The sequence below is a fragment of the Chelon labrosus genome (genome assembly GCF_963514085.1).
Source record: "Chelon labrosus genome assembly, chromosome: 7".
Classification (NCBI taxonomy): Eukaryota; Metazoa; Chordata; class Actinopteri; order Mugiliformes; family Mugilidae; genus Chelon; species Chelon labrosus.
Window position 1 is genome coordinate 14,814,838 of NC_140343.1, and position 23,888 is coordinate 14,838,725.

The 23,888-nt window shown below is 41.5% G+C and overlaps 3 protein-coding genes across 7 annotated transcripts; 1 reads left to right on the top strand and 2 right to left on the bottom strand.

Annotated features, from left to right (window-relative positions):
- Positions 1 to 46: 46 nt before the first annotated feature.
- Positions 47 to 6,528, bottom strand: olfml2ba (olfactomedin-like 2Ba). Its single transcript, XM_084548500.1, has 8 exons — positions 5,922 to 6,528; positions 5,528 to 5,791; positions 5,128 to 5,235; positions 3,944 to 4,105; positions 2,970 to 3,198; positions 1,792 to 2,745; positions 1,273 to 1,449; positions 47 to 1,184 (listed from the first exon to the last, which is right to left on the bottom strand). The coding sequence occupies exons 1-8, from the start codon at positions 6,087 to 6,089 to the stop codon at positions 568 to 570; spliced, it is 2,679 nt and encodes an 892-aa protein (XP_084404626.1). The 5' UTR covers positions 6,090 to 6,528; the 3' UTR covers positions 47 to 567.
- Positions 6,529 to 6,655: 127 nt separating this feature from the next.
- Positions 6,656 to 10,675, bottom strand: LOC311490802 (uncharacterized protein). 4 transcript variants are annotated; one of them, XM_084548505.1, is made up of 8 exons: positions 10,570 to 10,675; positions 9,913 to 9,994; positions 9,701 to 9,808; positions 9,520 to 9,588; positions 9,238 to 9,423; positions 8,542 to 8,703; positions 8,185 to 8,379; positions 6,656 to 7,966 (listed from the first exon to the last, which is right to left on the bottom strand). In XM_084548505.1, exons 2-8 carry the CDS (start codon positions 9,953 to 9,955, stop codon positions 7,194 to 7,196), a joined length of 1,536 nt encoding a protein of 511 aa, XP_084404631.1. In that variant the 5' UTR covers positions 9,956 to 9,994; positions 10,570 to 10,675; the 3' UTR covers positions 6,656 to 7,193. The 4 variants fall into 4 exon arrangements, with proteins under 4 accessions (XP_084404631.1, XP_084404633.1, XP_084404632.1 ...); XM_084548507.1 differs by having other exon boundaries at positions 10,560 to 10,662; XM_084548506.1 differs by having other exon boundaries at positions 10,347 to 10,614.
- A 57-nt stretch (positions 10,676 to 10,732) lies between these two features.
- On the top strand, positions 10,733 to 15,158 carry LOC311490801 (torsin-1A-interacting protein 2-like). Of its 2 annotated transcripts, none has more exons than XM_084548503.1 (8): positions 10,733 to 10,947; positions 11,513 to 11,635; positions 11,740 to 11,907; positions 12,669 to 12,737; positions 12,828 to 12,977; positions 13,083 to 13,208; positions 13,312 to 13,365; positions 13,454 to 15,158. In XM_084548503.1, the coding sequence occupies exons 1-8, from the start codon at positions 10,875 to 10,877 to the stop codon at positions 14,236 to 14,238; spliced, it is 1,548 nt and encodes a 515-aa protein (XP_084404629.1). In that variant the 5' UTR covers positions 10,733 to 10,874; the 3' UTR covers positions 14,239 to 15,158. The 2 variants fall into 2 exon arrangements, with proteins under 2 accessions (XP_084404629.1, XP_084404628.1); XM_084548502.1 differs by having other exon boundaries at positions 10,740 to 10,947; positions 12,633 to 12,737.
- The last annotated feature ends 8,730 nt before the right edge of the window (positions 15,159 to 23,888 follow it).

Below are 23,888 nucleotides of genomic sequence, written 5' to 3' on the forward strand. Positions count from 1 at the left end.
TTCTTCTCTCCTCGCAGTATCCCAGCTCAATTAACACTAGCAGGCTGCAATTAAACCCAAGTCAGCAACAACAGAAGAAGACTTTTGCGTTTCCGAGCTTTATTGCAGTCTCCTCAAAACAGTCTGATATGAGCGGAGTAAGTGCTTTCACAGGACAAAGGACCTGAGGCATATGATGCAAAGAAAAATACAAAATCGTGTACACAAAACAGAGAGATGGGATTTGACCACAAAATTTGGGGATTGGTTTATACAAAAGGAGGCAGGAATTTTGTGTGTGACCAAACTGTTGACTACTTCTCCTAAACTCCTGAATTTATTCATCTGATTGAGCTTTTTTTTTTTTTTTTACAGCATTACAACTTCATGTGTTGACTGGTGCAACCAGGCTCATCTTTTCAATTATCTTAGGTATAAAAAAATCTTAGTAGGAACCATTACATTTATATGAAATATATTTGTACATTTAGCCTCCATTTGTCTCCTTGCTGAAGGCCGTGTGGACTGATCTACAATCCAATCAAACCATAGAATTAATGATTAAAATTAAAAGGGGCTATCAAGCCCTTAGTTTGAGTCTACGTAGGCAAATTTAATGTTGTATGTGACTTGGTGTCCGTTGTCCCACGCATACAAAACACCCTCTTTGGGATTGTAGTCAATCTGCGTGGTGTAGGTGTAGTTATTGGTGAAGGGCATCCTGGGAACCATTTGGGTGTTTGTGTGCGTGTCGAAGGCATATTCCAGGTTGGCGTCCCTTTTGTTATAGCTGTCAACAGCATACAGGACGCCGCATACAACGAAGCAGTTCCCAAAGTAGTTCCTCCTGAGCCCCGTTCTCCAGGTGGTCTCCCTCTGCGTGCTGAGGTCCGACGGGTTCAGGCGACTCAGAACGACCACTTCCTGCAAGAAGCCCTCGTCATCCAGCGCCGGGTAGATGATCCACAGGCCGCTCTCGTCCACGGCGAAGTCGACGTGCGAGTGGCTGCGCCACTGCCACGGGGACGACGACTCCTCAAACAGGGCGTCATGCAGCATGGTCCAGGCGGCCACGTAGCGCTGTCGCAGGTCATACTTGATGATGTCACGGGAGAAGGCGCGGTTGTAGAAGAAGGCCCCGCCGTAGACCACGTGGCCCGTGCCGATCCAGCGGTAAGGAAGCTTGTAGGAGTTGGTGTAACGTCCTTGAAAAGGTTAAAGAAAGGGAAAAGCATGAGATGGATCAAAACAAAAACTAGTTTACGCCAAGAACTAGTTACCACTTGATCTCACCATGTTTGAAAACGCCCAGGTTGCGGAACTCCAGCAGGTTGTTTCCGTAATAGAAGTTTGTGACATAGATTTTGCCATCATCAGACTTCGGGTCCTTCATCCATGCTCCCTCACTCTTGCCGTAGGTGTTGTGGGTTACTGGCTCGGAGATTGTTGCCAAAGTGTCCTTACACTCCTCTGTAAAAAAAAATAACCCGGAGAGTTAGGAGAGTGAAGATTTAGAGGCTTTTTAACATCATCCAGACCTACAACTAGAAGTCTGTAAATAATTAGAGCCGTGTGTTTAACCAGCATGAATCACGGAAAGGAAAGTGTAAGGGAGCCACACAGGACAAAGCACTGAATTAAAACATTTAGGCATTTGTAGATATCACTTGCATTTCTAAATGAAAAACGTGAATGAAGTCAGTCCTTTTCATTTGGCAGACGTTCACAAGAAAATTCAAAGCATGTTTTTTCATTAACGGTAAGCTGCGGAGCTGGCTGCAGGTTAAAAAATAAAAGTTATTTATTATTTACCAAGTTTCCTCACAGTCGATTCCTCCTGCCTTTGCATTGGCTCGTCCGATCCTGGGTGTCCTTCCTCGCCTTCTTCCTCTTCCCATCTGATCTTGTATTCCTGTTTGATTGGAGCTTTCTGACTTGTAGTGGTGCTGGTGGTGGTGGTGGTAGTGGTGCTGGTGGTGGTGGTGGTGCTGGTGGTGGTGGTCGAGGGCGAGGTGGTTACGGTTTTGGTGACAGGCGCAGTGGTGTCGGGAGGCAGGGTCTCGGCTGTGGAGGACTCTGTTTCTTCGCGTGGTGTTGTCGCGGCAGCCGGTGTGGATGTGGCTGTTGTGGAAGCCGACGTGGAGCGCTCCGGCGCTGAGGTCGCTGCAGTGTGGGTTGTGATGATCACAGGAGACGTAGGGCTGGAAGCCTCTGTTGTTGTATTTAGCGCAGAAAAAGTCGGAGTAGCTGCAGTGTTGCCCGGTATGGTTTGCGGATCATTAGGCTCCAGGCTAGAGGTCTCCATCACAGCAGTGGGTGTATTTCTTGTTACAAATGTTTGTTTGACGTCCCTTGTTTCTGTATTTTCAGAAGGTTTGGATGTGCTCATCGTGGTTCTTGTTCCAGGAGTGACTCCTAGAGTAGTGAGAGGCATGGAGGTGCCTGTCGTGCTTTTCTTCTGTACTGTAGTGGTTGGTCCGAGTGTGACGCTTCTTGCAGTGGTTGCGTCACTGTGTGCATCTGTAGGCACGTCCGGTGATGTGGTTCCAGTGGGACTGATGAACTCATCATTAGTTTTTGAGGTGGACTCTTTTGGTTTCGTTGACTGACTGGTCTTTGTGGAACCGTGCAAAGGGTCTGCAGTCTTTGTTCGGAATGATCCTGATCCAGGTCTGGCCCTGGGGCGAGGAGCTCTGTGTAGAAGGAGATTCTCCTCGATGAGGAGGTTGACTGGTCCATAGCCACTGAATCCATCATATTCAAAAACTAACAAATAAAGAGAAAAAGGATGGTTAAAACAGAGCGCATCATGCCAAATAGTAGAGGCTACAAGATCAACTCCATTTGTAACGGTACATTTTTTGCTGATAGCAGCTCTATCAATTCTGACTATCGATCTGATTCTGATTCTGAAACAGCTATCTATGAGGAAAAACTATTTCTAAATAGTATACATATTCCCTTAAAGGGAACTTCTGGTTTGCACTTACAGTTCTCTCCTGGCTCCCCATCATCCGCCACCATCGGATCTGGCTCAGATTTGTAAAAAGTCATTCCTCTGATGATCATTCCATTGGGGCCGGTCCTCAACACCTGAGAAGCCTCCCTGTTAGCCTCATTTCTGGGAGTCACCTGAGGTTTGACCTCAGTGACCTGACCAGAGCCATCCATCTGAAGGGAGGGGGGATTTTCCACATTAAGCTTCTCTTCATACTTTTCCTATTAGCAACAGAGACACACACAAGTTTTATGAGGCAAAATCATTCAGTCTGCAATTAGATGAGAAGAAAACATCCGTCTGGATAAAAACTGTGGCACCATTTGTCAGTACTGAAGCACGTAGCAAAGATTTCACCAAGACATGAGAGCATGAATGTGCTGGACGTGCTCTCGGGTTTAAATTAAAGCTGTCGGGGATCAGGGTCCAGCAGCTCAGTCACTAATCTGAGCTCTGCTATTGTCCACCGGTCCTGCCAAGCCTTCCAATGACCTCAGCAAGCCTTTTGCACATTCTTGGTCTTTGACGATGATTTTATGAAGGAGTTTGTGGAAAAAAACATGTAATTGTTCTTTTTTTTTTTTCGTTGCAGGTTGTAGCAGGAACATGTGAATCCAATCATGTCTTTTATACTTGTTCTTTTGCTGCATTCGGCTCATTTAGCCTTCAACCCTGATTTCGGAAGAAAGAGACGATCAAAAACAATCTGTATTGACGGGCTCAAATCAAGCATGTCGTGTTTTTCCATGGACAGGTTTATCAGCTCATTATAACTTCTAATAAATCATTCAATAATTATTACATTACAGTAAGTTAGAAAACAACTTTGCAAGTGACAAACTGTGGGTCATTTAATAGAACAGACTACAGGCGAACACTTACATAAGTACCAGTAGCTGCCTAGTGACCTCTGCAGTGACCCCATCTGTTAACCCTGCGGTGTCAGTGTTTCGGTGTCACGCTCACCTCTGGGTTTAAATACGCTGCTGCCCTGGTGACGTCGTCAAACGTTTTCTCCTCCTCATGCTGGTGGGGAAGAGGAGTAGCCGGGCTTTCGGCCGCATGGGCCTGAATCTGAGGGCTCTCCTGAGGCTTCACCTCACCCGCGGTGTGGTTGAGAGACACCACCTTCATGCAGTTGCGGACAAATCAACAGAGCTGTCATGCATGTTTCATGGGAAATAGGCTGCAGTCATTTGTCACTGAGAGAAGTCATTAAAGGCGTTTTCACTGCAGACATCCTGACTGATAGCAGGAAGAGTGCTGCAGTATGCACGGCCTGTATATGCTAAAACGGCTTCAGTGCATTAATTTCCTTAAATGCATTTTAAAGTGCAGAGACCATCTTTGCTCAGAGTTCCTTCTCAGACTCTGACCGTCCATATCAGAGCAAAAACTGCTGTAATTAATGTAAAATCATTATGTACACCCTTGAATTCCCCTCTAATTTTAGCTTTCCAACTTCATTAAGTCATTTCAAATCATTCCATTAAGATCATTTTGAGTTTCTAGGACTAACAACGAACGCAAGGTACACTCACGCAGGTGTTTTCAATTATTTTGGTTGGACTCCTCTCTGCCTAGGCATGTAGCTCTCCACCTGTTTGTGCGTGCAACTTTATGATTTATAGGCTAATGTTTATGATTCACGCAACGCTCGGCTGCTCCACCCAACCTCAATGTAAGAAAAGGAGGTTTACTTAACCAGCATAACTTTTTAACACCGTGCAGATGTTGAGGATGTTATTTGCTTTTTTTTTTCTCCTTGTAAATCTGTGCGTGGAATCGGATTGACAGATCCCTCTATGGTCTTGACACCGACATCCACGGTTTCAGTTTTGCTCTTCTTTGCTTCTTCTGATCACTTTTGATCTGTGAAACCCTGCATTAAACTCCCTCTGTGACTTTCTGTGACCATCTCTTCCATATCCAGTAATTCCAAAGGCTTAGGCCACTTTAACTAAATATGAAACTTTAATATTTTCATTTGTTAATAATTGATTAGTTGACACATTTTTAAAGTAAATGTAAATATATGGCCAAGTTCAAAGTTCTCATTGGAGGCACTGCATCCAGACATCACCACTGTTACAATGAGATCCTCTGCGTTAAACCACAGTATACATAGGAACTCTTAACATATATTGTACCTGTTCGATGTGCTCCACACGATTCAGGAGCTTATTGGTGATGGAGTGCAGCTTCAGCAGGTCCATACCATAGAAGGAACCCTCCAGCAGCTCAAGGATGGTGGACAGCTAAAATGATCAAGCGGACTCCGTCAGAAGGGAGAGAACCAAATAAAAACATGCCACGCGTAAAAAAGAAAGACCTAGCACAAGTCCATTCAAACTTTGAGTCTCTGGTTATTGATAAAACGTTATCCTTCTTTGATTTTGACCAAATGTGATATCCATGCCTCTAGTGATCCAGACCTATCTAGAAATCAGCAGGCGAGGAAGCTAGGGAGCGTGGTGGCTCTGGAGCGTGGTGACTTATGTGTATGAGAGGTTCTGGTGTGGATGGAAAACGGACACGATGACACTTCACCTTGACATTCTCCTCTCCGGCTTCTCTAAGTTTTTTTAGCCTGAACTCTCCCTCACATGGGTTGACCGCTGACGGAGGAGCGATGCAGGCGCACTTGCACTCTGGTCCAGAAGTGATAGTTTCCACAGTGTAGAAGTCCTGCGCTGTAGCGCTCCCTTCTTCTATCCGCCGACAGGCGCTCCTGCTCAGGGGTCTGACAACACATTTACACCGACAGTCAGAGCCTTCCGAGATGGCTTTCACTTTGTCATAATCACCCAGCAGCTACAAAGAGAAGAGGACGGATGTGTTTTCCACCAGGCTCAATCAGAAGACATTTGCATTTTACGCACACAACAGTGGAATATCCATAAAATGAACGATGTCAAGGAATAAAGTTGTTATTTTCTCCTACCTTAGAGAGGATGCTTTCTTGGTCATCTCCTTCTCCTTGCAGCCTCTCGTTTGGTTCTGACCTACTTTCAAGTTGAGACCTGGGATCTGCACCCACGGACTTTGGCGCTGCAAAGCACCATGAAAAAAACGCACAGCTCACCACGATAAGAACGCATAATTTATACATGCTGTCGGCTCACAGAGCTCAGACAAGAGCAATAATGCTGCAAGTTTGCTAAGCAGGCACAGCCTGACACCAATCACTTTAACTGCAAGAAAATTACATAGCCTATTTAATCCGAAATCAGAGATGCGCATTAAAATTGGCAGCAGAAAGCAAGTTTAAGCTTTATGGCGCCATGTCATCTTTTCATAGTCACAATGAATGCGGGCTAGAGTCTACAAAAGCCGTGCACTCTGTGAGAGAGCGACCGGCATCTGCTGCTGGAGCGATGCAGTCAGGAGGCGGACCTGATCAAACTGGCAAGGAGGAGTTGAACAGTTCAGACTTCTAAAGCACAATGTGCATCTTGTTACCGTTACACGTTAACACAGAAAGTTTCAGTCTAATGTCAGTTTTCTTTCAGATTGACCTTGCAAATTAAGTTTATAAAAAACATACATGTAGTTTGATTTCAAACACACACTTCCACTGTTGAATATCAATGAAGGCTGCTGTTGTAGACGTTTCAGCTGGGGTTTTGCTGCTCTCTAGCGGCAGAAGTGTTCACTGCAGTGAAAATAAACAATACATTTCAAATTGAACACTTATGTTTATTTATTGTTTAAGGCACATTTAATTTATGCATTTGTTTTCTTCCATTAAACTTCTACCTGTAGTGTGTGCTGGGTTGGGATGCTCAGTTAAGGCACAATGTGCCATGCAGGTCAAGAATAGCAGAAGACTTTTGTCATAAGAAAAAAAAACTTGTCTGCCTATTAACTAAATTGTGATAATTATCATTAGATCTGTCTTACACTAAATAACTTTAAAATGCAGCAGTTACCATCAAAATTGTACATCTACTGCAAAACCCAATTCGACCAATAATTCCAATTTTTCACAGTGATAAAAAAAATAAAAATAAAGTGCAGCAGCCTTACTGACAACTGTTTCTTCATGATCAAAACATAATGATCCTTATTCATCTTATTTGTAATCAACACATAGGAAACTCTGGATGTTTAAAACAGCTCCCAGCACCAGGACGACCAGAGCACCTAGTGAAACATCTGAGAAATATGCAATAGTTTAGTGCTTATAGTAAAAAGTCCAAACCAGAAAGACTGTTTATATATTCTGGCACCCTTTGTCTTCTATTCTGTTCTCTGCTGCCACAGGCAAGATGAGGTGAGAAATACGGCTCCACAGTCCACCGTACTTGTCAAGGTCCATCTTGTCAAAAGACACAGGGTGGCCATGAGACAGAAACCTTTTCTGAAGGTGGTCGTCCACCATTTCCTCCACAGTACTCAAGCGAATCTGGGCGGGAATCTCTGCTTCATCCCCAAGCAGAACTGTGAAGATCAGGAATATCTTCTTGTACGCAGCGTTCTCATGGTCGCAGTAGCGATAGAAGATAAGGGTGGAGCCGGGAGGCAGCTCTTCAAAGCGATGAATGACAGCTACGGGTTTGTCTCCCTCGAAAGCTTTCTGCAGCTTGTTGTCAATGTCCAGTTTGACCTGGTCGCTGTCCTGGTTGGCTTTGCTGGTTCCGTCGATATGGAGGACAGAGGCGTTAAGGGCTGAGGAGAAGGCGGAGGCCAGGCCCCGAGCCAGGCAGTGCAATGTCCTCTCAGCTCTGAGGCCTGCAGTCAGGATCAGACTCACCGGCTCCGTTGGCTGGGAGGTCTGGAGGTGTCTCTTCAGGTGGATTTTGCTCCTACTCCAAACCTCAACGCGTTGGTTAGGAAACAGAGTCTTTACTTTTTCCATCTGCTTGAGGAAGATGTCTATTTGCCGCACGTCGTGTTCCTGAGGTGGAGATTCAGGCTGGAGGAGTTGCTGCACCACGATGGCAACAATTACCACTAAAGCTACACCTATCAAGTATCTTGTACTTCCTGTGGAGAAAAGGCTCAAGTTATTTCCAGAAGTAGTTTGTACACTACATAAATTATTTACACTTATGTATCACACAGTACATGACACACAATTATGTCATATACTTTGAAGAGCAGTCACTCACTGATGGCCTTAGTCGTTTTGTGATTTTCACATTTTACTTCATTATTTGCTGATAATCACTGGAACACTACAAACAAAAAAATAACAAGATTACCTCTTGCAACGCCAGTATCCTCTGTAACTGTGGGTTTCGTTGACTCTTGAGCAACAGGGCCAAGGTTCTCAACCTCACGTCTCTTTTGAAATAACTCATCCGGCGCTGTCGTGCTCTGTGGTAACGGCATCTGTGCTGAGGTTGTGTTCGCATGTGCATCTTCTTCTTCCTCCAGAGATAACAAATCCTCTCCATCTGACCGGCGGGCAAAAAAAAGAACAGCATATTAACGCCAACTAAAATAATTAAAGAAAAGGATAGAAGGAAAAACTTGAAGGAAACAAGAACTTGACACCTAAAGATGAAAGTTGTAGAAAGAATAAATTAAGTAAGATTTCATAAAAAGGTCAGACTCACCCTGTTCAGCGTCACCGTTTCTGTTGTTAGTGGTTGAGGATTCTTCATCAGGGATGGTTGTGGGTTCATCTACCTGGTCTTCCTTGGGTCCATCTACCTGGTCTTCCTTGGGTCCATCTACCCGGACGGGTGAAGTGGTCGTTTCAGACGCTTTCTCCTCTCCTGATGAAATGACGAGAGTTCAACTTCCACAACAGCCTAAACATTTTTCAGGTTTTCCAAAGGTTCTGTCTAACAAGAGCTGCCTTTTCAGACTCACATTAATAAGGCTCTAAGTTCACAGATCAGTCACAATGCTGAAACCGAGCGATTATTATTTAAAGGACGCAGCCCTACTGAGGGTGTCCTGTGGTGTTTGGCACCACGAAACTGCTAGTGGGAGCCTTAAGGTTGACGGCTGGGGTCTCTGTGGATCGGTGTTATTCCTGCACCCTGCAGATAGGCTGGGAGTGTTGTTACCATGGGGTGAGGGTGCAATAGTAACATCTACAGAACATTACATTGTAATGAGATGATCAATATTACCCCTTTCACCTGTCGGCGGTCAAATTACTACTCAGAACTGACACAAAGAACTGACACAGTTTGAAGCCCTTTAACAAACTCTTCCAAAGCTGGTTAGCGTATCTCCCCTGGCTCTTTGAAAACAGCGAATAATAATATCTGAATCTCTGGTCATAACACTTGATCACTCACCGTTAACTGCCTCAGGTATTGCGTTCGTCTTTTCATTTACTGGCATTCCTCTGTCGTCACCATCACCGTGACTTTTGTCGTCGGCTTGATGAATGCTGCTGTCCTCCTCCATATTCAGCCTGCCGTCCTGTTCTGGTGATAATCCCTCTACAGGAGGATCTGTATTCTTTACAGTTGAATCGCCACCTGGAAAAGTCAAAACAAATTCAGTTTAATCTAATTTACACTCTATCCATGTCGCACCTCATATGTGGTCTGAAACCATTTGCTTTTTAGCCTTACTTTCATTGGCTTGCTCCACGTCTTCATTGTTGCATATCACCTTTCTGTTTACAGATGATGAAGCTGAATCTTATTAGGTGAGAAAATAACATATTCTATTAGAGTAACTAACTTAAAGAAGAAACAGAAACAGTTTTGTTAAAGGCATACTGAATGGTTTACCACCGACTGTGCCTGTTACCTTCAGAGTGCTGCTGCTGCTGCTGCTTTATGGCCACATCAGCTGGCTTGGACTCATAACTTGCTGTACCTGGATCTACATTTGCTGACTGTGGTTCTTCCTCGGGGTCTGTAAAAAAAAAAAATGAATTAATGTTAATCACTAGTGCAGATGTATAAATAAACCAGTCCAATATATGGGATACGTGGCTTTGATTGTGGGTGTTTTCTTACCTGCCGTGTCCTGTTGGGCGATATTACTGCGTTCCTCCGACATTTTTTCCAATAGGGGCACTTCACTCAAAGCGGTTCACAGCTGCATAAGAGATTTGATTTATGCTTAGTGCAGCTAGTCATCGAATTGTCATAATTTGTTCAAAGTCCAAATTGATGTCGTAAACCCACGTGTGCACCTGTTTTTCACTTAACGGCAAACCATTTAAACTCCTCAGGTTTTCAGTCTGTCTTGGGCTCAAAAAAACAAGTGAATATGTAAACTTAAAGTAGGACTTAATGAGTTGCCTGTGTTGATGTCTCCCGAGGATAGCACAATCCTTGGGAGCTCCTATTTTTCAACTCAATTTGCAGCGAGCAGACAGTGAGCAAACCATCGAGAGAGAAGAACCCCAGTCAATTAGTTAATAGCAAAGTTAGAAAAACCCGTTTACCGTGAACGGAGCTGTAACGGCACGCGGTACACGCCAATGTTTGGTTATGTTTGGTAACTAGCTAGCCGGTTAACAGACAGAGCAGATAGCTAAGCTAGCTGAGAGACGCTAATTCCGCTGACAGTTAGCAAAACAATACACAGCTTCAGTGTGTAAGAACTGCTTTCGTGTAACTTAATAAAAACATATTGATACGTGGTTATTCCAGATTACCAGTTCATACCAAACGTATCTTCGACCACATCACAGATAACCCATATAACGCTTCCTTAGCTTTTTGGGTACGTGTGTCGCGGTGACAGCTCGTCAGCTCCCGAGCGGAACGTTTTAGCAGTGCGCCTGTTTCTATGGGGACATCTAAGAGGGGGGTACAGCTTATTTCCGGACATGGAAATGCCGTCCAGTCAGGAAATGTGTCCCCTCACCAACTAACAACTACAGGGAAGTAACATATTCCTGAACACGATGCTACGTCGTATTTTATAATTGATGTTTTTTTGGCATCTCTCGGTTACGTTGCAATTATAAATGGATCCCAAGGTTTTAGAAAACAAGACTTCTCACTCATTGAGGCGGTCGGCAAGACACGCACCAGTGAAAGGTGAGCAACTTGTCAGTTAGCTAGCTTAGCCATCGGAGCTAACTCAGTCTAGCTCTCTCAAGTTCTAAGAATAAATCATTTCAATTTGTGATCTTCTAATACTAGCTTAATAATACTTAATAATGCTACTTCTGATACTAGCTACAATCATTGTAGACGGTACATAGACGGGAAATGCGACTAAATAAACTTGTTTAACAGTTCACCAGGTATGCTTGTAATACCTTGTATACTTGTATTAAGAAGGTCTTTCACTAAATGCCCCTTTGTGTTTAGTTCATATTGTAACTGTGTAAGAAAGTTGGTAGTTCAGCTGTATTATTATTATTAGTAGTAGTAGTAGTAGAGAGGATGTCATTTGTGGCTCTTCTGTTATTTAGCCTAGCCCACTGACTTAAATAAAGTTGTCGAAATATTAGAAAAGGCTCTCTTTGTTATGTTAAACAATTACTGCACACCATAAACTAATGAAGTGGCAAGTGAGTATATGTTTAAGCTTGGTAGTTCTTATTTTATTAGCCTCAAGACTGTCACTCACTACAGTGACTTTCTGTTTCTCCTCCAGCACTGAATTTTGAACCGACACCCAGGGGTCCTCTAAAGAGGACCAAAAAGGGATCAGAAAACAAACCACCCGTTTCAGCAGTCAATGGTACCAGCGATGTTGAGAATGGCTCGGATGGTGAAGGTGGGTTGCTTTAGTTAGCAGTGTGAGTTGCACAGATATGACAACATGTAAGCTGTATTCAGAGGCGGTGAAATCAACTGAGATTTTTATTTTTTACTGAACAGAATCCCCTAAGAAGAGACGGCGGGACAGTGCAGGTTCAGCGGGCAGCAGAGGTGATGAGAGCAAGATGGATGTCCAGGAATCAGCCGAAGAAGACATGGAGCAAAATGACTCAGACCAGGAAAAGGATATTCAGGAGGATTCCTCTCCCCTACCCAAAATATATCAAGGTTAGGGCTGACGTGAATGATTATTTGTTATTTATTAAGTTGTTACCAACTCTTTTATTGTTGCTATCAAATAGCAACAATAAAAGCCAGGCAAATAAACAATAAACAATAACAATAAAACAACAATAAAAGCCAGGCAAATAAACAATAAACCAGGCACCAACACCCCGTGTGGGGGTGCCTGGTTTGGTCTAGGAATTTGGTCGAGGACCTTAATAAGACAAGCATCCCTACCCCGTAGCAATGATGCTACGGGGTAGGGGTGCCTGGTCTGGTCTAGGTGGCAGCTAGGTGGCAGCAGCCATCCCCGAGCAGGATGCAGCCTGACACAGACACACACAAAAACGGTTTAGGAACAACTAAAAAAACATGAAAAAAAAACAGCACATGGTGTAGACCTGGCCTCCAAATTTACTAGATCCCAAACTGATCAAGTATCACTGGGAAAATTCACAGAGACCCCACCATAGGACCCAAAGGCCCCCACTAACTTTGGAGGCACAAGGGAGACCTAATATTAGGAAGGCGGTCATAATGTTATGCCTGATTGTATTACTTTTAATATATTTGCTAATGCATGTTGCTGCTATCAAATGACAAAGGTGGGATCTGGTAAGTTTGCTGGGAAATTATATTGGATTCGTTACGCTTCAGTAACAGATCAGTATCAAATCTGACCACAGACAGTTTTATTTAAATTAAGGTTTTGTATCTGTATAAAACAGGAGCCCTGGGAGATGTCAATTTGTTCCCTTGTGTAGTGCTTGGTGAACGCTGCCTAACTAGTCGTGCTGTAAATGAAGATCTGGAGAGGACGAATATCGTGAGAGGTAGGAACATGCTATACACTTATTCTGTGTACAGTTTATTACGTTACGGGAGGATCATTTAATGACCTAGCCTGGCTTGTTTGTTTTCAGTAAAACCAGCAGCAAAAGCTTCAGCAAAACCCCACACCAAGACCTTCGAGGAAATCAGATCAACAGTGAACAGATATGAAATACCCACCACAAAAATCAAAAGTATGGCCGAGTACAGGACGACTCTGGAGGCCATAGCCAAAGGCGCTGGTATTGTATTGCAGATATTTTGATATAAATAAATCAGTTAGATATAAGTGAGCTATTAAGAAAGTTGGACTGAGCACATGTTAAGTATGAAATTATTATCTTTAGACGTAACCAGAGTTAACCACGTTTCAAGTGCGTATCCAGCCTCAGAGAAACCTTACGCAGTACGACAACGTGTAAATAACATTCCGACACAAAAAGATGAAAAGGACGTTCAACACAAAAAACAAGGTATTTCATCTTGAACTGAATATTGCTAATGATTTGAAACATCCGATATGTCTGTGAGAATTTTGAAATTAACCTAATGAGATTTTCTTTTCTTTTCTTTTAGAACGGTTAAAGAAAACCGCTTTTACCAAGAAAAAATCAGGAAATTCCTCCACAGGTAAGCAATTAATTTTTGTGGCATTAGCTCAAAGATTGTTCTACGCTGTTTCTGCATCACATTTGAGTATGTGTTTGTGTTTGCTCAGGATGTACGCGGTATTTATGGGGTTTGGTTCTCCTGGTGCTGCTTGGCTCTGCCACCTTGCTGGCGTACAAATTCACGCCTGTGCTCCAAAGGATGACAGGTGATGGATTGCAACCACCCAGGGATGTGAACGCAGAAAAGTTTGCTGATCGCATGTCGCTTCTCGAGACTCAGTTCCCAAGTCAGCGGCCTGACTTGTATAAGAGAAGCAAGGTCCACCTGGAGAATCATCTCAAAACAGCCCAGCCCACACAGCCGGTCAGCCTGATCCTCGCTGCGGGCCGCAAGGCTGAGAAGACGCTGCACTGCCTGGCTCAGACACTGGCCTCCTCTTTCTCCTCTGCCCTCACCGTCTCCGTCCTCCACATTGATGGATCAAGTAAAACCAGCCAGGATAGCGATGAGGTAAAGCTGGACATTGACCGCCAGCTGCAAGCGGCCTTTGAGGGAGAAAAACCCGTGGCGGTCATTCACCGTTTTGAAGAGCTGCCTCCAAGCTCCACCCTCATTTTTTATCGCTACTGTGACCACGAGAACGCTGCGTACAAGCGGCCGTTCTTATTGTTTACTGTGCTGCTGCCTCAAGATGAGATCAGGGATGAGCTGAGCCTCAAGGAGGTGGAGGAGATGGTGCACGACTATCTTAAGGAAAGGCTGGTGGGCTCAAGCAGCCCGACCGCCTTCAATAATATGGATACTGACAAGTACAGTGGACTGTGGAGTCGCATCTCTCATCTAGTCTTGCCTGTGTTGCCTGAAGAGGAAGTAGAGCAGAAAGGATGCTGATCAAACAAGCCTGAATCACAGAGGAGGTCGGGATACTGCACTGGACCAGACTGCTGATTCTCAGCACTGTGTAAAGAGTTATGAAGCCGAAAGTAATATGGAACCATAATGTGTGTGCTGTGGTATTTAACATATAGTCTTGGTTGAAAATGTTTGAAGGTTATATTGGTATCTCATATGTGTACATGTACAGGCTAATGTAACAGATGGAAATTTCCTTTTCGGCACGAGATCTCCAGATGACAGCCGCTGGAGATGTGGCACTTCATTTCATTCTTATGCATTTTGATTAGTTTTCTGTTTTTTTTTTTTATCCATCATATGAAGTTTTGATCCATATTTTATATTCTCAGTTACTTCTGAATATGTATATTTGTGACATGTTTCCTGGATTGAGATTTTTTGTAAATGCTGTAAATATATTGGATACAAAAAAGCGACTGTAACTTGCACCAGCCAAGAAAAACCACAGAAATGTACAATGTTTTTTCAACTTCGAGAACCTGCAGGTGCTCACAAAGTGGTTCAGATTTGTAATAATATTTTAACTAAATATTAGTCCGCTAGTCACAAAATGTGCCTTAAACACATGAAGATTGGATTTGAACCATACCAAAAAAAAAAGAAAAAAAAGTCATCATTTGATTCTGTATCTGTCACGTCAGAGCTCAAACAAGGTTTCTTGCTGGTATATCGTTCTAATTTGTGTTCCATTATAATGTTCATGTAGTGTTCTTTCCTGTGGCACCACTCATTCCTCTTATGTTATCATTCTGGCATCAAATTTGTGTTAATTGTATGAACACCTGAATATTTTCAATAAAGTTTATTTTGATAACTAGAAAGAAGAGTTCATTGCTAACCCACAGTTGAGTTCATCCTCCAAGCGACATTCGACTTACTCGGATGGTTCTGTGTGTAGTATAGCTAGGAATAATACTTGAGCTTTTGCCTATAAATGTTAAAGTGAGAAGTAAACGGGAACCTGCAACTGAAAAAAATAGGAAAATCAATCATTTACTAAGCAGTTACTTCGCAGGAATCATGACTCATAAGACACGTGGCTATCTTTGAATCAGTTCAAAAGTCCAGTTTATGATTGCAGTGTTTACACGCATATAATGTACACAAATCAGGCATGACATTGTGATCACTGACTGGAGAAGTAAGTAACATTGACCATCTAGTGACAATCCAGTATTCTGCTGGGAAACTTCTGGACATCACATTAGTGTGGATGCTACTTAGACATGTACCACCCACTTAGACCAGACCAGACACCCCCACCCCATAGCAATGACACTCCTTGACGTGTAGCAGCCATCCCCAGCAGGATGCAGCCTGACACAGACACACACACAAAAGCAGTTTAGGAACAACTCAAAAAAAAAACATGAAAAACAGCACAAGGTGTTGACCTGGGGCTGTATTCGTAAAGATTCTTACCGCAAAGAGTTGCTCCTAGTGGATAAATTCTAAGAAAATACTTAGAATCATGACGTTTTCTGAGAATTTCCCCTCAAAGTTAGCAGTAGATCCTAGTAAAAATAAAAGGTATTCCTAAAGAATCTTAGCTCCTAAGGTGAGATCTGTTAAGAGCAGGGAGGAGGACTTTTAAGAGGCTTAAAGGGGAACTCCGGCGCAAAATGAACCTGGGGTTAATAACACATGTGTACCGAGTTCGACCGTTCTCTGGTATTTGTTTTCATGCATTTGTTTTGTTAGTCAAATGTGACCAGTAAATGTTAAATCTAAATCTAAATCTAAATATTAAATCTAAATCTAAATGTTAAATCTATATCTAAATGTTAAATCTAAATCTAAATATTAAATCTAAATCTAAATGTTAAATCTATATCTAAATGTTAAATCTAAATCTAAATATTAAATCTAAATCTAAATGTTAAATCTATATCTAAATGTTAAATCTATTTAGATATATAGATATATATATAGATTTAACATTTAGATTTAGATTTAATATTTAGATTTAGATTTAACATTTAGATTTAGATTTAGCATTTAGATTTAGATATAACATTTAGATTTAGATTTAATATTTAGATTTAGATTTAACATTTAGATATAGATTTAACATTTAGATTTAGATTTAATATTTAGATTTAGATTTAACATTTAGATTTAGATTTAATATTTAGATTTAGATTTAACATTTAGATTTAGATTTAATATTTAGATTTAGATATAACATTTAGATTTAGATATAACATTTAGATATAATATATAAATATATATATAATATCTGTCTCAAATGTGAGGAAAATGCGCTAAATGTGAGGAAAGTGAGCTAAATGTTGAAAATGTATCAGCTAAAAAATTGTAATGAGAATCTTCTGGAATCACTCCTAAGCTAAGACTCCTGGCTAAGCCCCCACTAACAACATTCTGTTGCCAGACACCACAGGACACCCTCAGAAGGACCATGTCCATTCTCTCACAACTGTTTTGGAGGCACAAGGGAGACCTACACAATATTAGGCGGGTGGTCATAATATCCTTTTTTAGATAAGATTAGATTCAACTTTATTGTCATTACACATGTAAAGGTACAGAGCAATGAAACGCAGTTTAGCATCTAACCAGAAGTGCAATAGGCAGTTAAGTGCAGAGTGTGGTGTATAAACAGTATGGTACAGGTTGTTTTTACAGCATATGGACAATATTTACAGATTTACAGACAATATTCACATAAAATCACAACATTGGCATTTGAGTATTGTTCTAAGGAACAAGGAAGTTATATAAAATTCAATTATTTACTAAGCAGTTGATAAATGTTCCTCCTTGTACTGTTACAGGTTTATATTGGTTAATCATTAAGTCTTAAACCCATCATGGGCATATAGTAGATAGACAGTTTTTCAATACTTGTGCACAGAAAACCACGGTGATTCACACATTAATACATCAAGTTTATTTAGTTTATTTCCGTGTGAGAAATAAACTAAATAAACTGTAAACTGTAAACTGAAGTCTCTTTTCACAGCGCAGCATTAAAGCACAGCCACAGTTTTTATGATCTTTTTACGGTATGTGCGCCTGACTGACGGAACTTCAAATGTGAGCACAAGAGGAAATTAATGCTATGACTGAGTGCTCCAGTTTCGGAATTCTGTTTGTACTGCCTATGATAAACTGAGTTATTAAAAGTGCAGCAAATTCCACACAGACGCGCACATAATCACATCCTTAAAACATCTTCTCCGTTGTAGACTGGCAGTGCCTGGCACGAGGGAGGCAACACGTGACCATGGGTGCCTGTAACTGTAACTAAGCGAGTATTTCCCACTTTGCTTTAACAGCACGCGCTTTCATCTGATGAGAAGAGACTCCCCCTCATTCATTCCCTCCTTCAAAACTCCTGCAAATGTCCGACAAAATAAAATATAAAATATGTCAAACTGATGGTAACAACAATGGTGATAAGACACACATAGCATATCTTTGTGGGTCATCGTGCACAAACCTAGTTTTTCTAATATATAAATAAGCAAACGGTGACAGCCGCAGCAAAACAAATGGTTCCAGTGACGATGATTGAGATAGCAACGGTAATCACTCTGGATTCATGGACGTTCTCCTAGAGGTGAAAAACAGACATCAGCTTTCATTATCACTGTATGCAAGGTTTGTTGTGGCCCACAGAGTTGTCAAGGCCATACAAAATGTCAGATTATGTTGTGTCATGATGTGGACAGGCTCTCACCTTTTTGCATATCAGCTTGCTCTCTTGTGACCTCTCTGCAACAGAAATCACTTTATTAGTTATGAGAATCCTCACTGTAGTTCATGAACATTTTTATTATATTTAGAGAGTAATATGGCACATGTCCTTCACCTATTTTGTGTCGTGTGGCTTTTTTGCGAGTGCTGTATACGAAAACCAAAATAACAAACAGGGAAATCCACGCTGAGAAAGCATACGTCACGTTCACCAGCCACGAATCTTCCGGGATCAATCCGGCGTTACCAAGCGCCATGACAGCAACAATGACGATGGCAACTGTGTGTAAAACACATGTGGACATGAAATGATGGACACACAGACAGTGGGAAGTATCTGAAGTGGCAGTGGACGCTGTGAATATTCTATGTTGTTTTTTAGCAATAGTTTGACATTTTAGACCTTTGATTTTTAATGCACTGAGGTACAGAATAAGATGTATTTCCTTACCTGTGAGAATCACTTGGATCGCATTACACACATGGACAGTGAGGACACTAATCACCCTTCTTGAATAGAGCAAAAGAGGAACAGGCAATGTTGAAATAAAGGTCAAACAAAGTGTTTAGGTACAGGAAGTGGATTTACACTTACAGTTCATGGCTGAGTCCGCACGGAAAACACAGGATCATCAGCTCTATCACATTAATCCCCAACACCACCAACACAAGAATAGGGGCCTAAACAGACACAAACAGACACACAAACACATATTAACCTTTAAACAATTTAGAAATGTGTACGTAGAGTCAAGTATACATCATTACTTACTACTTTGGAGATTTTCCCCAACCAAAAACATACTGCAGACACTATTTCAGTTGCAACACTAAGAATAATCAGTATCATTGACACCTATAAAAGAAATAAAACACATTTAAACACATCTCATTAAACATGGCATTTAGCAATCTAAGCTGATTTAAGACCTCCTAGATGAGGTTATATAAAATTTAAATAAAATTACATACATTAAATGTTTTACAAAAAAATAGTATAAAACACAAACAATCAGAAAATGCCAATAACTACTCCTGACCGCAGCTACATGAAATCTCTCTGGAATTTCATGAAGTCAAACCCATTTTTTTTTTTTTTTATGTATATATTTAAATGCTGTTATACCATGGTCTGGGTGAATACTCGATTCTGATTGGCTGGAGGGTGTGGGTTAAAAAGTGATAATGTACACCTAGGAAAGACGTTCCGTCAAATTGCCTGATGACAGTTCTAAATTATTGCGCTGGCTCAAACGCTAGATGGTAACCATGGCAACGGAGACTCAACGTTATTTCAGTTGACTCATCGCAACAGCAAGACAGACCAACATGAGTGATTTTATCATTTCTTTTAACTTATTTGGTGAGTTTGACAACTTTGAAGACTGGGATGCAGCAGAAGAAAAAGAGAGAAGAGAATATGAAAAGAAAAAGGAGAAGCGACACAAGGAGGTGACACCGGAGGAATAAGGAATAATGCCCTTCGAGGTGTCCTCGTCGGGCATTATCCCTTACTTATTAGACTGTGGTTTTTTATTGTTCAAAGTACTGCACACAAGGAATTCACAGGAAACAATGCAGGCATGCAGGACAAGGAGAACTAGAAACTGTTACTACGGTAACAAATGGATAACAACTGATTTCTCACCACGGTTAGATGATGAGCATAACGGCCTCTGCCAGAGGAGGCTATGAGTAAGTCACTCGCTTTCTAAGGAGAGATACAATTAGAGAGTAGTTAATATTCTCGTAGCATTTTGTGAGTAGGACTGCACAGCATTTAGTGGACGACATGAGTTCATACTCACAGCGCTGCAGACCAGTTTCACTACAGGCAAAACACAGTCCACACACACCATCACAATAGCTATTTGCTGAAGACGCTGTAGAAGAACAATGAGCAGGTGTGTGAATAAAACTGCCAAAGTAAATTTATTTATGGGTCATATTCTGCATAATTTCAGAAAATCAAATCCACCTTTGTGTCCCTCCTTGCCTGAGCTTTGGGTGTAGGAACAGACGAACAGGTCACATTAGGAGTTGTTGTCGTACTTGGCATTGTAGTAGTTGTTGTACTGCTTGCCTCTGTAGTACTTGTTGTCGTACTTGGCTTTGTAGTAGTTGTTGTACTACTTGCCTCTGTAGTACTTGTTGTCGTACTTGGCTTTGTAGTACTTGTTGTCGTACTTGGCATTGTAGTAGTTGTCGTCGTACTTGGCATTGGAGTAGTTGTTGTCGTACTTGTACTTGGCTTTGTAGTAGTTGTTGTCATACTTGGTATTGTAGTAGTTGTTGTACTGCTTGCCTCTGTAGTACTTGTTGTCGTACTTGGCTTTGTAGTAGTTGTTGTACTACTTGCCTCTGTAGTACTTGTTGTCGTACTTGGCTTTGTAGTAGTTGTTGTCGTACTTGGCATTGTAGTAGTTGTTGTCATACTTGGTATTGTAGTAGTTGTTGTACTGCTTGCCTCTGTAGTACTTGTTGTCGTACTTGGCTTTGTAGTAGTTGTTGTACTACTTGCCTCTGTAGTACTTGTTGTCGTACTTGGCTTTGTAGTACTTGTTGTCGTACTTGGCTTTGTAGTAGTTGTTGTACTACTTGCCTCTGTAGTACTTGTTGTCGTACTTGGCTTTGTAGTAGTTGTTGTCGTACTTGGCATTGTAGTAGTTGTCGTCGTACTTGGCATTGGAGTAGTTGTTGTCGTACTTGTACTTGGCTTTGTAGTAGTTGTTGTCATACTTGGTATTGTAGTAGTTGTTGTACTGCTTGCCTCTGTAGTACTTGTTGTTGTACTTGGCACTGTAGTAGTTGTTGTTGTACTTGGCATTGTAGTACTTGTTGTTGTACTTGGCATTGTAGTAGTTGTCGTCGTACTTGGCATTGGAGTAGTTGTTGTCGTACTTGTACTTGGCTTTGTAGTAGTTGTTGTCATACTTGGTATTGTAGTAGTTGTTGTACTGCTTGCCTCTGTAGTACTTGTTGTCGTACTTGGCTTTGTAGTAGTTGTTGTACTACTTGCCTCTGTAGTACTTGTTGTCGTACTTGGCTTTGTAGTAGTTGTTGTCGTACTTGGCATTGTAGTAGTTGTTGTCATACTTGGTATTGTAGTAGTTGTTGTACTGCTTGCCTCTGTAGTACTTGTTGTCGTACTTGGCTTTGTAGTAGTTGTTGTACTACTTGCCTCTGTAGTACTTGTTGTCGTACTTGGCTTTGTAGTACTTGTTGTCGTACTTGGCTTTGTAGTAGTTGTTGTACTGCTTGCCTCTGTAGTACTTGTTGTCGTACTTGGCTTTGTAGTAGTTGTTGTCGTACTTGGCATTGTAGTAGTTGTCGTCGTACTTGGCATTGGAGTAGTTGTTGTCGTACTTGTACTTGGCTTTGTAGTAGTTGTTGTCATACTTGGTATTGTAGTAGTTGTTGTACTGCTTGCCTCTGTAGTACTTGTTGTCGTACTTGGCTTTGTAGTAGTTGTTGTACTACTTGCCTCTGTAGTACTTGTTGTCGTACTTGGCTTTGTAGTAGTTGTTGTCGTACTTGGCATTGTAGTAGTTGTTGTCATACTTGGTATTGTAGTAGTTGTTGTACTGCTTGCCTCTGTAGTACTTGTTGTCGTACTTGGCTTTGTAGTAGTTGTTGTACTACTTGCCTCTGTAGTACTTGTTGTCGTACTTGGCTTTGTAGTACTTGTTGTCGTACTTGGCTTTGTAGTAGTTGTTGTACTACTTGCCTCTGTAGTACTTGTTGTCGTACTTGGCTTTGTAGTAGTTGTTGTCGTACTTGGCATTGTAGTAGTTGTCGTCGTACTTGGCATTGGAGTAGTTGTTGTCGTACTTGTACTTGGCTTTGTAGTAGTTGTTGTCATACTTGGTATTGTAGTAGTTGTTGTACTGCTTGCCTCTGTAGTACTTGTTGTTGTACTTGGCACTGTAGTAGTTGTTGTTGTACTTGGCATTGTAGTACTTGTTGTTGTACTTGGCATTGTAGTAGTTGTCGTCGTACTTGGCATTGGAGTAGTTGTTGTCGTACTTGTACTTGGCTTTGTAGTAGTTGTTGTCATACTTGGTATTGTAGTAGTTGTTGTACTGCTTGCCTCTGTAGTACTTGTTGTCGTACTTGGCTTTGTAGTAGTTGTTGTACTACTTGCCTCTGTAGTACTTGTTGTCGTACTTGGCTTTGTAGTAGTTGTTGTCGTACTTGGCATTGTAGTAGTTGTTGTCATACTTGGTATTGTAGTAGTTGTTGTACTGCTTGCCTCTGTAGTACTTGTTGTCGTACTTGGCTTTGTAGTAGTTGTTGTACTACTTGCCTCTGTAGTACTTGTTGTCGTACTTGGCTTTGTAGTACTTGTTGTCGTACTTGGCTTTGTAGTAGTTGTTGTACTGCTTGCCTCTGTAGTACTTGTTGTCGTACTTGGCTTTGTAGTAGTTGTTGTCGTACTTGGCATTGTAGTAGTTGTCGTCGTACTTGGCATTGGAGTAGTTGTTGTCGTACTTGTACTTGGCTTTGTAGTAGTTGTTGTCATACTTGGTATTGTAGTAGTTGTTGTACTGCTTGCCTCTGTAGTACTTGTTGTTGTACTTGGCACTGTAGTAGTTGTTGTTGTACTTGGCATTGTAGTAGTTGTTGTTGTACTTGGCATTGTAGTAGTTGTCGTCGTACTTGGCATTGGAGTAGTTGTTGTCGTACTTGTACTTGGCTTTGTAGTAGTTGTTATCATACTTGGTATTGTAGTAGTTGTTGTACTACTTGCCTCTGTAGTACTTGTTGTCGTACTTGGCTTTGTAGTAGTTGTTGTACTACTTGCCTCTGTAGTACTTGTTGTCGTACTTGGCTTTGTAGTAGTTGTTGTCGTACTTGGCATTGTAGTAGTTGTTGTCATACTTGGTATTGTAGTAGTTGTTGTACTGCTTGTCTCTGTAGTACTTGTTGTCGTACTTGGCTTTGTAGTAGTTGTTGTACTACTTGCCTCTGTAGTACTTGTTGTCGTACTTGGCTTTGTAGTACTTGTTGTCGTACTTGGCTTTGTAGTAGTTGTTGTACTACTTGCCTCTGTAGTACTTGTTGTCGTACTTGGCTTTGTAGTAGTTGTTGTCGTACTTGGCATTGTAGTAGTTGTCGTCGTACTTGGCATTGGAGTAGTTGTTGTCGTACTTGTACTTGGCTTTGTAGTAGTTGTTGTCATACTTGGTATTGTAGTAGTTGTTGTACTGCTTGCCTCTGTAGTACTTGTTGTTGTACTTGGCACTGTAGTAGTTGTTGTTGTACTTGGCATTGTAGTACTTGTTGTTGTACTTGGCATTGTAGTAGTTGTCGTCGTACTTGGCATTGGAGTAGTTGTTGTCGTACTTGTACTTGGCTTTGTAGTAGTTGTTGTCATACTTGGTATTGTAGTAGTTGTTGTACTGCTTGCCTCTGTAGTACTTGTTGTTGTACTTGGCACTGTAGTAGTTGTTGTTGTACTTGGCATTGCAGTAGTTGTTGTCGTACTTGGCACTGTAGTAGTTGGTAGACGTATATTTCTCTCACATTTCCAGAACACTGAATAACTCTGAACAAATGTGGCTCTGAAACACATTAGACAGGAACCCATGTTGATGAAAATCCTCAGTATTGTAATATTTTATAGTCCGGCACTTTTTTCTCTTGTCTTTTGGAGATAAGCTGAAGTGTGAAGATATTTTAACGCTAACCTGAAGATGAGGTCTGTTGATGACTCTGCTCCCGGGGGGGCAGTCCATTTAACACTGACTTCACTCTTTCGTTGATTGTTTTTTTGAGTTACAGCCGTACTCTGAGAAGACCGACAAAAACCAAGCAATAGCTAGTACATTACATTTTTATTTATACATCAGTTCATTTAAATGTGTTACTTGAAATTGATGTTGGAAAAACAGTTTGACCAGTTA

Bases quoted from the DNA above. Each gene is read 5' to 3' on its own strand.
- olfml2ba (XM_084548500.1), bottom strand. From the start codon at position 6,089: ATGTATAAATTATGCGTTCTTATCGTGGTGAGCTGTGCGTTTTTTTCA. The intron at 5,236-5,527 runs GTGAAGTGTCAT...TGATCATTTTAG, and splicing joins CCGGAGAGGAGAATGTCAAG to CTGTCCACCATCCTTGAGCT. The intron at 3,199-3,943 runs GTGAGCGTGACA...TGTTGCTAATAG, and splicing joins CAGCGTATTTAAACCCAGAG to GAAAAGTATGAAGAGAAGCT.
- LOC311490802 (XM_084548505.1), bottom strand. From the start codon at position 9,955: ATGTCGGAGGAACGCAGTAATATCGCCCAACAGGACACGGCAG. The intron at 9,424-9,519 runs GTAAGGCTAAAA...TGACTTTTCCAG, and splicing joins CGTGGAGCAAGCCAATGAAA to GTGGCGATTCAACTGTAAAG. The intron at 7,967-8,184 runs GTAATCTTGTTA...TTTTCTCCACAG, and splicing joins GGATACTGGCGTTGCAAGAG to GAAGTACAAGATACTTGATA.
- LOC311490801 (XM_084548502.1), top strand. From the start codon at position 10,875: ATGGATCCCAAGGTTTTAGAAAACAAGACTTCTCACTCATTGAGGCGG. The intron at 10,948-11,512 runs GTGAGCAACTTG...TTTCTCCTCCAG, and splicing joins AAGACACGCACCAGTGAAAG to CACTGAATTTTGAACCGACA. The intron at 11,908-12,632 runs GTTAGGGCTGAC...TGTATAAAACAG, and splicing joins CCTACCCAAAATATATCAAG to GAGCCCTGGGAGATGTCAAT.